Source organism: Thunnus thynnus, chromosome 17 (assembly GCF_963924715.1).
Source record: "Thunnus thynnus chromosome 17, fThuThy2.1, whole genome shotgun sequence".
NCBI classification, from domain to species: domain Eukaryota; kingdom Metazoa; phylum Chordata; class Actinopteri; order Scombriformes; family Scombridae; genus Thunnus; species Thunnus thynnus.
The window spans coordinates 1631495-1644784 of record NC_089533.1 but is presented as its reverse complement, the minus strand read 5'-3'; the positions used below and the strand labels follow the sequence as shown (position 1 = coordinate 1644784).

The window sequence follows — 13290 nt, the reverse complement described above, 5'->3', positions numbered from 1 at the left end:
ATGAAGTGAAATATTTTTGCATATTTATCGATTCTGGAATTTTTAATGAGGGAGAAGGAGGAGTTAATGAGATAATTTAACTTTGTTTTGTGGAAAAAAAACATATCAGACACAAATTATTATTCAAAGTAGAGTATTTTTATACATCTTAAAACATCTGTAGAGGTTTAAACTTTAAAAACATTACTCTGTGAGACGGCTGGATTCGTGAGATCACGACATCTCGTCAGGCTTCAGGTTATGCGCTTGTGTCCGAACCGCCGGTGGTTCGGACCAATCAGCATCCAATAAGATTCTCTCGAATCCAGCTGCCTCACAAGGTAAGACGGTGATAGACAGATGGTTCATCCAATCACCTGTCAAGTATTTTTTGAAAGTGCCGCCCTTTTCTAAACAGTTTCCAAAGGCGACTTCTCAGACGGTTCTGTGTAACAAACCATCTGCTGCTAATAAAAAACACGTTCTCACTTTGCAGGTTTTAGGCCTCAAGACTCAGTGACCTGCTATCGATCTTTCTAAAAATAACCGTGTACTGATTGGCTGTATGCCCGAGACCTGAGGGTCGCCTGATAACACACTGACCACCTCCAGGTCAGTATGGATCAGTGGTCACATGATCAGCTCTTCCACATTTCATGTGGAAACACCTGCTGACTCGGCAGCAGACTGTGAGGAGGTCGTTCTCTGGAAAACTGGAGAGCTGGAACTTCCTTTGATTTTATTTAACCGACGTGTCTTCAATGATCTGTTTCACAAGACAGAACTGGCCAAAATGTTTTAATTTAAAAATTATTTTTCATTCATTCGTTCATTTTATTCCACGACGTTTTATAATAAAAGATGATTGTGGTTTGTGAAAAAGCACTTTGGAGGTCAGTAATAGTGTCAACATACTGTATATATGTATCAAAAGTGCAATATGGCCCCTTTCAGAGTGTTGTGTATATGTGTATGTGTGTGTGTGTGTGTGTGTGTGTGTGTGTGTGTGTGTGTACTTGTATGTATGCTTCCTCCTGGATGAAATGAATGTTATGAGTAACGGGATACTAGTTGATGAAATCTCGCGGTGTTTTTGGAGTAAATGTACTGCGTTACTTCCCTCCTCTGATGAATTATGCCTTCCTGTCGTCAGGGATATTTTCATTCCCATCAATTTTACAGCACTGGAAGTAAACGTGCATGCGTTTGCATGCGCGGTCCCGTCCTGTCGGTCGGGAGCGCGCAACTGCAGCAGATCAGAGAGGAGAGGGAGGGAGGAGAGGAGTGTGAATGTTACGAGTCACTTCTCATTCCACTAATTTAGCAGAAGGGGGGAGAGAGAGAGGTAGAGAGAGGCTGGCAGTGTGTTGGGGAGCCGGGCGGACTGTCGGAGCCTCTGCAGTATCTGACCTGAAAACAGCCGCTGCTGAGAAAACCTACAACACATAAACGCACCAAAACGCACCGGACCGGGCGGGCTGTTCCTCCTCCAGGTGTGCGAGCTGAGAGGAGGAGAAAAAAAATACGCGGACGGAGAAAAATCCTTCATTCATCCGCCGTTTATCTCGGAGATATCACGGAGAAAGCAGCCGCTAGTGACGCGGTGTCCCGGTGCACATCACCGAGAACCCACCGGGGAGCTGCGGGGACTCACGGCGCAGAGGAGGAGCTCTGTTTCGGCTTCATATTCTCGAGTTTTCCGCCCGCGGATCGTGCGCTCGGTGCCGGAACCGTCGGTTGGTGTTTACGCGGCGGCTGCAGTGAGAGAGGGAGGGGGGGAGGACGCGGAGGAGCGGCCGGGAGCAGAGCAGGTTTCTGGGAGAAACAAGGGAAACAACGCCTCCCTCCACCTCCACAAATGGGTTAAAAATCGGCGTTTTCTTCCAGAGCAGCCGTGCAGAGCCTCGGAGGGACCGCTCACACCTGCTCACACCTGCCCACCCTCCGACCTGCAGGGTCGGTATGATGTAGGAGCCACCTGCCCCCCCACCAGCCCCCCTCTGCTCTGTCTCTCTGCATCACCATCCCTTAACCCCCTCCCACCCCCTCCACCAGTATCACCCCCACCCACCCAGACACCCACCATGCCGGCGGGTATGAAACCGCTGGAGAAGTTCCTGAAGAAGCAGACCACGGCGCTGACCCGGGCCGGGGGGTTTGTTGGCGGGGTGGCAGATAAGGCCACCGGGACCGGAGCGTCCCGGCGGAGGGCCAGCCTGTCCCGGGTCGTACCCTTCTTCAGGGAGACGTCGCCGGAAAGCGGCCAGGCTCGGGAGGTGTTCAGGTGAGGCAGCTGAACCTGCAGGGCCGGTGAACCTGCAGGGAGGAGCCGGGGGGGGGGGGGGGTTCGGGGGCCCTGTTCGTAATTAAGAACAGATTTATTTAGAAAAATGCACCATGTGACCTCTGACAGAGCTGCTGGTTTGGATGAATGTTCTGAACATGTGAAGGAGGCATGTTGAGCTGATCTGTGACCTTTAACACACCTCCACAACCCCATCAGGTGAACTTCAGCAGCTCTGTCCAAACCGGATGTAATCTAACTGTATTAAATTTATAAAAGATGATATTGTCCTTCATCATATTAAACTATCAAATTGTTCAGTTTGGTCTAGATTACCTTCCACCAGTTGGAGCAGCAGAACTTGACCTTTTCCCAGTTGACCAGTAGTCGTTAGTTCAAGCCGTGACGCCTTGGTTCCATCAGGAACGGCTGCGACGCATTTTTGTTACGTCCTCCGCACGGCGTTATACCGCCATGTTTGAGCCTGGCATCCAGTTCTCCTTAATTCATCCATCAAACAAACTATAGTAGCAAAATTTTATATAAAATCATATGTGTTTATATAAAATCTTGTGGTTTTCCATTTCCAAGATGAATCTGTCATCGTCCTCTGACCGGCTGACCTCTGGCCTGATGCCATCGGTTATGACGTCATGTAGATGTAGTGATGTGATAAACGATCGGGAGTCTGCGCAGTGAAAACTGACCGGATGCTCTGTGGCGTTCCTGTGTCTGACTTCCTGCCCGGCTCGTTCTGCTCTGATTCTGATCGTACGCGTTTAGCGGAGCGGAGAGCCGCTTCTGAAACCGACTGGAGCGGCCTCGATCAGCTCTGTGACGCAGATGCGCCCGCTGAGATCAAGCTGTTAGTCGACTAGCCGTCGCATGTTTATGATGTTAATTTAATTATTTAATTTTTATTTTTTGGTGCATCATGGTTTGAATTCCAGGGCTGAGAAAGATGTTTAGGTAACGTTGTTAATACTGTTCTACATTACAGAGAAATACAAAACCGTCATAATGAGCCTTTAAAATATGCACAAAGCAAGCCGCCTGTTAGCTACAATGCTAACAGCAAAAACATGAATATTTCTGGATGTTTCGGAACAACAAACTGAGTCTGAGTCAGTGGGTCAGTTAGTCCCGTTAAATCCTCATATCTCTTATTTCAGCCGTTTCCCGGCAGGAAAGTGCTGAAGCTGTCCGATATTTCCAGAGGAAATGGTTCTTCTGTTATCACAGCAGACTTCACTGGTCGCCTCGGCCGGGTGTCGACATATGTCGCCACATCCTGTATCCGTCGTTTCAAATTAAAAGCCCTTTTAGTGTTTCATACCAGGTCCGGCTACATACACAGTTGTGACCTAATTTTGACAAGACGCAGCTCCCAGATGGGGTTTGATGGTCAACTGAGACTAGTGGCTGGTCGACTGTCTATTACTTCTCACTACTTCAGCTGTTTATCCTTTTTTAAACCATTTATCCATCCATTACTTTTAGATAACTACTTCTAATTATCATAATTCTCACATTAATTTCTACTTTGTTAAATGAGTTGAACGCTGTGGTTTGTAAACGTCCGTCTTTCTTTCTTCTGTTTTGATTTTTAAATCCTGAACATCAACAGATTTTGAGGAAACTTAGAATCTAATTTTTCTTTTGTTGTTTTTTTAAGGATCTGCTAGTTCTGATGAAAACATTCATTTGGAACAAAATCTAAAAGGTTTTTAGGAAAATTTATAAAATGTGAAAAATTCAGACGCCGCCTAGTGGTTCAAGGCAAAATCTTCCCCGACAGTTAAATTCTTCAGTGTAGTCTAATTACTGTTAATGTTTAAAAAGACATAAAAGACATAAAATCAATTAGTCAATAATATAATGATAAATATAAACGATCATTTGTTTGGACGTCGTAGACAAACTCTAAATCACCATCTCTGACCTTTGACCCTCTGCAGCCCCGACAGTGAGGACCCCCCCTCCTGGCCCTCAGCCACAGGCCCCGGTCTGGTGTCGGTGCCCAGCAGCGCTAACGGCTCTGGTTCTGGTTCTGGTTCTGGAGGGGGAGACGTCCGCAGTCCGTCCCTGTCCAGCGACGAGCAGAGCTCCGAGGCCAGCCTGATCACAGAGACACAGAGCGGGGGAGGAGGAGGAGGAGGAGGAGGAGGAGGAGGAGGAGGGACGCCTCTTCATCCTGACACACCGGACAACCTGACGCTCATCATGCTGGACAGCGTCGCTGGGAAACGCTACGGACACTGCACAGGTAAGACGCCTTCATGTTGCGTCTGCAGACGTGCTGGTTTATCTATAAACTGGGTGACGTGTCGTCTGCCAGCAGCAAGACTGTTACTCAACACTGGTAATAAAATAATAAAAGCAATAAAGCAGAGAGAGTCATAATAAATCTGCATTATGACACAACATTCACTTTTCTCTTTCGTTGTGTCCGTTTAATGAGCCTGAGACGATGTTTCTGATGAGTCGGAGGCCGATGACCAGTTCTACATTTCTTTGCTGTAACCAAAATAATATTTAATATCTATATAAGCTCCCAGAACTGCTGTTGTTTTGTTTTATCAGTGAAGGAATTAAATAGTGATGGACGACTACAGCTGCAACAATTACTGTCATCATTCATCATTTTCATTATTTTCTCTATTAATGGCAGAAAATGGTTTGCAGTGTTCATATTCTGCTTTTTGTGGTTTTCTGTTATTTACATCCTGTTCTGATGTTAAACGTGGTCAAAGTTCCAAAACCTGAGGTGAACGTATGTAGAAATGCTGCCTGCAAGTCAAAACTCAGGGCTTCAACCTGCGACTGTTTTTTCTACCTTGCTGATGTCATCCGCTGCACATGCTCATAAACGGCCATCCGTTTTGTAGCCTTGGTTGCTAAGGTGGTTGCTAAGGTGTTTCCATGTGTTGTCCACTCTCATATCTCAGCTGGATTCAGCTCCAACATGTACGGATGGATCTGAGCTACTATAGTTTGTTTGATGGAAGTTTTAAGGAGAACTGGACACAAACATGGCGTCCTGTTCAGTCCTGTTAGTCGCTCAGTGGCGCTTGATGTCAAAAAGTCGTCTTCCAGCTGTAAAGAAATGACCTGAATGGTTCTCACTCTTCCTGGTTGTTGGGCCCACAGAGCATGCTCAGTAGAGACTACTGCTGGTCGAGCCAGCTGACTTTTTGTCGGCTCCTCGTTCACATGAAAGGAGATAAAATCATTTAATCGAGCGTCTCTTTTAGATTTTCCAAATGTTATCAGACCGAATGGATCAAATTCTGATAATAAAACGTGTCGTTTTGCTCAGAAACATTTTCACCGTTTTACAGCTGCTCCTTCTCTAATCCTTGTGTGCAGGAAAAATGCTTTTAGGGCCGGCGTGCATCATGTGACGGACAGGAAGTTGTAATTACAAGGTTTGGCCACTATATCAAATTGGCGTCACAGCCTGGCGCTGAGCCTGGTGGGTTGGTTTGTTTACGTAGCCTCCGGAGCCGGAGGAAGCTTCCTGAAGCTGACCAATCAGAACAGAGTGGGCTCATCAGGAGGCGGGGCCTTAAAGAGACAGGAGCTAAAACGGCCTGTTTACAGACAGAGGCTGAACTGAGGGGCTGCATAAAGGACCAGTAGAAGATAAATAAGGAGTTTTTAACTGGAAATCATACAAAGATATTCCAGTAGAGCCCCAATATATAAATATAGAGCTGGAAATGTGCAGAATATGTCCTCTTTAAACGACAGAGATTGTTTCTTGAGTGACAATGAGAAAACTTGTTGCCTTGAGGTTGCGCACAGATCAGCTCTGCCTGCAGCGAAGGTTTCATTTCAGCTTTGGGACTCACAGCTCTCATCACCTGAGCAGCAGAGGAGAGCGAGGTAGACATTGTTCCTCTGCAGAGTTATATTACTGTGCTGAGGGGCGGGCGGCGCTAGTAGCTCGTAAGGGTCGCGCTGTCCGATCACGTCAGAAATCAAAAGTGTTTAAAGTTGTTCTGAACGGCTTCTGTCAAAGGTGGAGTGAATAGCCGACCGTCACAGAGACGGGAGACACGATATCATGATAACGGCGTGTTTTCACACAGTCTCTCCTGGAACAGTGACAGAAACAGTCGACATCGTCCCCCTTAATTATTTTAACTGTTTTAAGATTAGCAGACGCTGTGAGCTAAATGTTCATCAACCAACCTGTTCAGCAGACAAACAGCAGTTTGTGTTTTTGGTTGTCAGACTGGGTGAGTTGACAACGTGACTGCAGCTCCACGTTCACCACTTCAACACGTAAATACAAACTCTGACACACCTGCTGTCAGTAACTGCGGCGGCTTCAAGGAGGAGTTTAGCTAACGGTTAGTTTAATAATCGTTGTCTTTGAATTAAAAAATGCTAAAATGCTGATTTCTTAGAGCTGAAAGAATCATTTGATTAGTTGATTGATAGAGAATCAGTCAGACTGCAGCTAACGATTATTTTCATTATCGATTAATCTGCCGATTATTCAATTTATCATTTTGTCTATAAATTGTCAGAAAATTGTAAAAAATTGCCGTTATAATTTCTTAGAGGTCATGTTGACGTCTTCAAATGTCTTGTTTGCTGGAACCAACACATTTTTAGCACTTTTACTTAAAAAAAAAGAAGAGTAAAATGATTATTTTATTTTCAAGATAGAAATCAGCAACTATTCTGAGAATCTGTTGATTGTTTCAGTCAAATCAACAAACAACAGATTTTCTTCTATGTGAGGATTTTCACTGTTTTATATCATCATGAACTGATTATCTTTTGGTTTTCGAACAAGCATGTAGGAGAACCTACGGCGGCCGTGACACTTGTGAAAAACGTGAAAGTCCCTCTAGAGCCAGCGTTTGGTTTGTCCGCTCTGGGCTACTGTAGAAACATGGCGGTGCAACATGGCGGGCTCCGTGGAAGAGGACCCGCCCCCTCTCTAGATATAAAGGCTCATTCTAAGCTAAAACACAACGATTCTGATTATCAGCTGTTTTTACACTGAGTCAGTTCTGTTAGGTGCTGATAAACTCTACGCGCTGCACCTTTAAGGGTTGGAGACGTGTTGCGTGTCGCTGAATGAAGGGCGGCTGCTGCTGCACAGACGTGAAAGCAGCAGATTGAATTTGACAGTTTAGGATTCGTCCCCGGCAGCTTCTCTGAGAAAATATCTTCAGATTCAGAACATTCAGCCTGTTTTCTGCAGGAGGGTCTTCTTCATTTTACAGATTGTTCCTGCAGCCTCGACTGTGTGTGTGTGTGTGTGTGTGTGTGTGTGTGTGTGTGTGTGTGTGAGATACAGCGGTTACATAATCGCTGCCGTCCTCCTTTCACAAACACAGGCTGCTTATTACAGCTGAAGTGGGTGTGCATGCATGCGTGTACGTTTGTGTTTGTGCAGGAATGTTTTTCTGCATGCCTGTGTGTGTGTGTGTGTGTGTGTGTGTGTGCCTGTGTGTGTCTGTGTGTGTGTGTGTGTGTGCCTGTGTGTGTCTGTGTGTGTGTGTCTGTGTGTGTGTGTGTGTGTGTGTGTGTGTGTGTGTCTGTGTGTGTGTGTGTGTCTGTGTGTGTGTGTGTGTGTGTGTGTGTGTGTGTCTGTGTGTGTGTGTGTGTGTGTGTGTGTGTGTGTGTGTCCACATTTCATGTTGTCTGCACGTTGTATTTTTCCAGAAACACTTGTAAAAAAAGAACAAGGATTTAAAGTCTTGAACAACAGGATTTCATTTTTTAAAAATATTTCGAGCAGCAACAGTCTTACAGACAGAAAATTAACTATTTTGATAATTATAATTGTTTTGAGTCATTTTTTAAAGAAAAAAAAGTCCAAATTCTCTGATTGCAGCTTCTTCAATGTGAATATTTTCTGGTTTCTTTAGTCTCTGTGACAGTAAACTGAAGATCTAAACAACATCTTGGACTTTAGGAAACACTGATCAACATTTTTCACCATTTTCTGACATTTTATGGACCAAACAACTGAGAAAATAATCGTTAGTTGCAGCTTGTAATTTTTTACATTTTTGGTCTAAAAATGCCAGAAAACAGTGAAAAACCAAACCTAAAACCAATGTGATTTAATGAAGTTTAGTCCAAACTTCAAAGATATTGAATTTATGTTTGACGTTTTTTCTTTTAAAAATGACTTAAAGTGAGACTGTGTCACTCTTGAAAGGAGGAATAACACGATCTTTCTCTCACACCTGAAAAGTTTGATTCACTAGTGTGAAATTTGTTTTCTGTTATTTATTTCCTGTTCTTGATGTCGGATGTTAAACTTGAGGTGAACGTATGTAGAAACGCCACCTGCAAGTCAAAACTCAGGGCTTCAACCTGCTCTGAACGCTTCGTTTGTGATGTCTGATTCTTCGCCGTCTGATCTGTAGCCATGGTTACGTCCCCTTTAATATCAATGACTTTAGAGACATAACAGAGTTTTCTGACTGAAGTCACTTTAAACGATGAATTGATGATCAAAATAGCTGCTGTTTATTTTCTGTCGACTAATTGCAAAGAAAAGTCGATGTGTTAGAAGTGTTAGTGGTAGAAAACCCTGTTTCTCTCTCACACACACACATATTAGATCATGTCTGATGAAAATCTCTGGTAGATCAGAACGCGCCTGTGAAAGCTCTTTGGATGTGCTTTAACTTTAACCCTCATCATAACCATAACCACCGACCCAAAGAACAGCTTTTCCCTCTATTGGGGTCATGACTTTTGTTTTTTACGTGGTCTCTAGTCTGTAATTTGTCGCCTATGATGACGGACCTGCACACACGTATTAAGTAATAAAGAAAAGACCTCCTGCTGTATTTTCTGTCTGCTCACATTCATGAATAATCCAGTTTCCTCCTTGTTAAACAAATGTGCACATAAAGGATGATTTATTATCAGCAGTGTGTGTGTGTGTGTGTGTGTGTGTGTGTGTGTGTGTGTGTGTGTGTGTTTTGGCTGCTGCATGTTATTATTATGCAACACCTCCCAGTTAATAAGCAGTTAACAGTTTGTCACCGAAGCTTCGGCACAGTGAAGTGAAGAGTTTTATTCTCTGCAGAAGATGCCGAGGCTTTGAAACGAACATGTGAGATCAAGTCTAAAAGGCTACTAATGAATTATAATTCAAATATAAAATGATAGAATTGAAATGCTCTTTCATACCTGTCTGATCTATAGACATAAATCAATTTTGATAAAATTTTTGATAAAAATTCTCTGATTGCAGCTTCTTAAATGTGAATATTTTCTGGTTTCTTTTGTCTCTGTGACAGTAAACTGAAGATCTTTTGGATTGTGGACAAAACGAGACATTTGAGGACCAGTAACTGACATTTTCCACCATTTTCTGACATTTTATGGACCAAACAACTAATCACTTAATTGAAAAAAATAATTGTTAGTTGCAGCTCTACTGATTTGTGTCATATGTGGTTATTGCACAAAAAAAGTTCAGTTTACATCATTAAAATCCTTAAAACAACAACATCTCCTCCTTCATGTAGAAATCCAGAATCTCTGAATATGTAAATATTTCTACCGATGTTTCCTCCGTCACTGTGAACTAGTTCTGCAACTAACAATTATTTTCATCCTCGATTAATCTGTCAATCGTTTTCTCAATTTAATCGATTAGTTGTTTGGTCCATAAAACCAGAAAATGGTGAAAAACGTTGATCAGTGTTTCCCAACATGACGTCATCAAATGTCCCGAAGATCCTCAGTTTACTGTCACAGAGACCAAAGAAACCAGGAAATATTTCACAAGCTGGAATTTGGACTTTTTTTCTTAAAAAATGTCTCAAAACGATGAATCAATTATCAAAATAGTTGACGACTAACTGCATTAATCAACTAATCGTTGCAGCTCTACTGTAAAGTCTCAGTGTTTGTGTTCTGGAGACTTGAAGAACAAACACTGAGACGACTGTAAGTTACCAACTGGAGCACGATTTGCTCCAAAAGCTAGTTATGATGTCACAAATCCTGCAGGCCGGTGCAGATGTTAAACTGAGGTTGAAGGTGAACTCAGAGAAACTTTGACAACAAACTGCACGAAGAAGAAGAAGAAGAAGAAGGAGGAGAAGAAGGAGGAGAAGAAGTAGAAGAAGAAGAAGAAGAAGAAGAGGGAGGAGAAGAAGAAGAGGGAGGAGAAGAAGACTGACTCAGCTGCTGGTGTGGCTGCAGGTTTATTAGCAGGTTCAACTCTTCGTCTGCATGTCTGAACATCTGATTCATTACAGACCAGTAAACATTAGACGCAAAATGTTTTTAATACTTTAGAAGAGAGAAACTGGGCTGAAACGTCTGCGTGAGACAGAAATCACATCAAACATCATTAATTTACAACAATCACAAAAAACAAAAAGACGTTTTTGGTGTCAGAATCAAATAACGAAAAACCAATCAAACCCGGCCCGTTTTTGATTTTTGCTGATTCGTTTTATCATTATTCCTTTTTGGACTGAATATCCAGCAGGTCTGCGGACATCAAGCTAATTCGTTTTTGCGTCTGAAACCAAAAACGGAAGTCAGAGGGTTTTTTTTTCCTTTTTTCATTTTAAACCAAAAACGAAAAACGAAATCACGTGATCTATTCCTTTTTTTGTTTCCGAACGAAAATCCAGAAAACCAAATTCAAAAGACCGAGCAATTTTGGTTTAGAAATCAAGTATTTTTGTCAGTTTTGTACGATAGCGGAAGCGGCTACATTAGCCTACCCATGATCCTCAGCGACCGTTGCTATGGTGAAGACGCCTGTCTTCAGTCTGTTTACATTTGCTTTTTATCCACACAGCTGCCGTTACACCTCAGACAACAGGAAACAGTTTTTTGTGATATTTCCTGCATTTCAAGTTTTTTATGCGCAGATTGGAAGTGTAAATGAAAACAGGTGGATGGAAACAAACACAAACTGAAGCTTTCACCTTCGTCAGCTCGACTTCTCCAAAATACGTGAAGCATCTCAGACCGGAGGGCGTCGTCACACCTTTGATGTTTGGTTTGATAGGTTAAAAACACTCAGGTCAGCTGGTCTGTTAGATTGAGACTGAACAACAAACCATTTCCTCTCTTTGGTTTCTCGTGACTGAAACACAGCTGTGAACACTGTGTGAAGTCTGACGGGATGTTTCACACTACGAGCGACAAAGCTACGCTACTTGTAGCTCGTTGCTTTGTCGCCGTTAGTCTGAACACACGGTTACACATCTGTACTTGTATGAAGCTGATTAAAAGTTAATGCATTCACGGTTTCATTTCACTCTAAATGACACGCTACGTTGTCTTCATGGACGTTTACAATCCGTCCATTATTACGTGATTGACGGCGATTATACGTGTTGACCAGCGGGGTTTGTTGGTGCAGCTGCTCAGCAGTGGTTCTACATTACAACATATTATCACAACAAGAATTTGATAAATCAGATTGTGTGTGTAGAATGAATGAACACAGGTTCCTCTAATCCTCCTGATTACACTAACAAGGTTTGTAGTTTACATGAAAAATCTGATTACTGGAGAAAGCTGAGTTTAACCTGATTTACTGAAGTGCACGTAAACGCTCCTTCACTTGCTTCACGTCATTGTGGCCTTCAGTCAAAGCGCAACAAACGTTTTTTTAGAGCGTTTTGCAGATGAGGACGTTCATGCAGCAGCTGCTGCCGTCATCGTGTTGCAGAGAGCAAACTGTCAGTTTCAGAGACTTTCACAGCTCCTTCCTGAGCTGGAACGAGTCAACACTGATAAATTATGGATGGTCTGAACCAGCTGTCCTGTGAGGAACAAAGCAAACTGTTCTGAATCACAGACTCACACAGGAAGAGAAAAATATCCCCCAAATAAAAACTTTTACAGTTTCCTTCAGCTCTTGATTGAAATATTCAAAACACAGACTCCATGTTGTTCTTTATGGCTTTATATTATAGTATTTATTAGGGGTGTGCCCGAATACAAATACGGCAACAGCACAAATAGTGTTTTTTTTTTTTTTACGAATATTTGTTTCATACAAATATTTTTAAAATTATTTGTTTTTGGGAAGAAAAAAACAAAACATGTCAAATACCAGCGAGCAGGTCAGTTATAGTCACTATCTCAGTGTCTCTCCTCTGCTCCGCTGTGACGTCTATCAGCAGGTCTCAACGAGGGGAGTCACATCCACCTGCTACATGACGCATATTTCCTAATTTGGATTTTCATCTTTAATTTTCTAAAATTATAAGTGTAATAAAAACAAAAACAGGATTTTTAAGCCTCTTTCCACTTTTATTCAAATACAAATACAAATAATTTTGCTGCCTCAACAAATACAGATACAAATACAGATACTGAACCCTCTGTGTGTATATTTTTGATGCCTCCTTTGTTAATTGGGTTGAATTTAATCAATTTAAACTTTTGTTTTTGCACCATTTGGAAAATGTCTAAATCAAGAAAATCAAGTTATTACAACCCAAAAGTTACTCACATTAATGTTGATGCTAGCTGCTACGTTAGCCGTCCTGAGTCAGTGTGAAATAGTGAAAAACTAAGATGAACGTCGCTTCTGTTCGACCTCCACACTCTGGCTGCTGAAGTGTTTGTGTAAACTCGTTAATTAAAGCAGCAGGAATGACTTTCACTCATCAAACTCCTGATTTCTGTCACTGTCATCAGAATAAATGCATCATTTCATACAAATCTCAAACACATGATGCTGTAAACGTGGAATTTCAGCAGGAAACGTAACACTGGTTCTGTCTTCAGCGGCTCCTGGTCGCTCGTTTGTCGTCACGCCGTTCAGAACGAAACACGAGGATTTGATGCAGATTTCTGGATGTCAGATAGATTTGAAGGAGCAGATGTTTGTGGTGTCTGTTTGTTGTCGGAGCAGCTGATAAAAAATTCAAACTGGAACATTTAGTTTGTAGATTATAAACTTTATTATATATGTTCAACATAGAACTGCTGCTGCAGGAATGAATAACACATTATAGATGATTCTGCCTATTATTTATTAGTCATCGTTGGTCTAT

At 42.4% G+C, this 13290-nt stretch overlaps 1 protein-coding gene across 1 annotated transcript in view; it reads left to right on the top strand.

Annotated features, from left to right (window-relative positions):
* Positions 1 to 301: 301 nt before the first annotated feature.
* Positions 302 to 13290, top strand: part of rapgefl1 (Rap guanine nucleotide exchange factor (GEF)-like 1) — a 54441-nt gene continuing 41452 nt past the window's right edge. The window contains exons 1-2 of the mRNA XM_067616071.1: positions 302 to 2263; positions 4222 to 4529. Coding sequence (XP_067472172.1) covers positions 2064 to 2263; positions 4222 to 4529 — 508 coding nt within the window. The 5' untranslated portion in view covers positions 302 to 2063. The remainder of the gene's footprint in view (positions 2264 to 4221; positions 4530 to 13290) is intronic.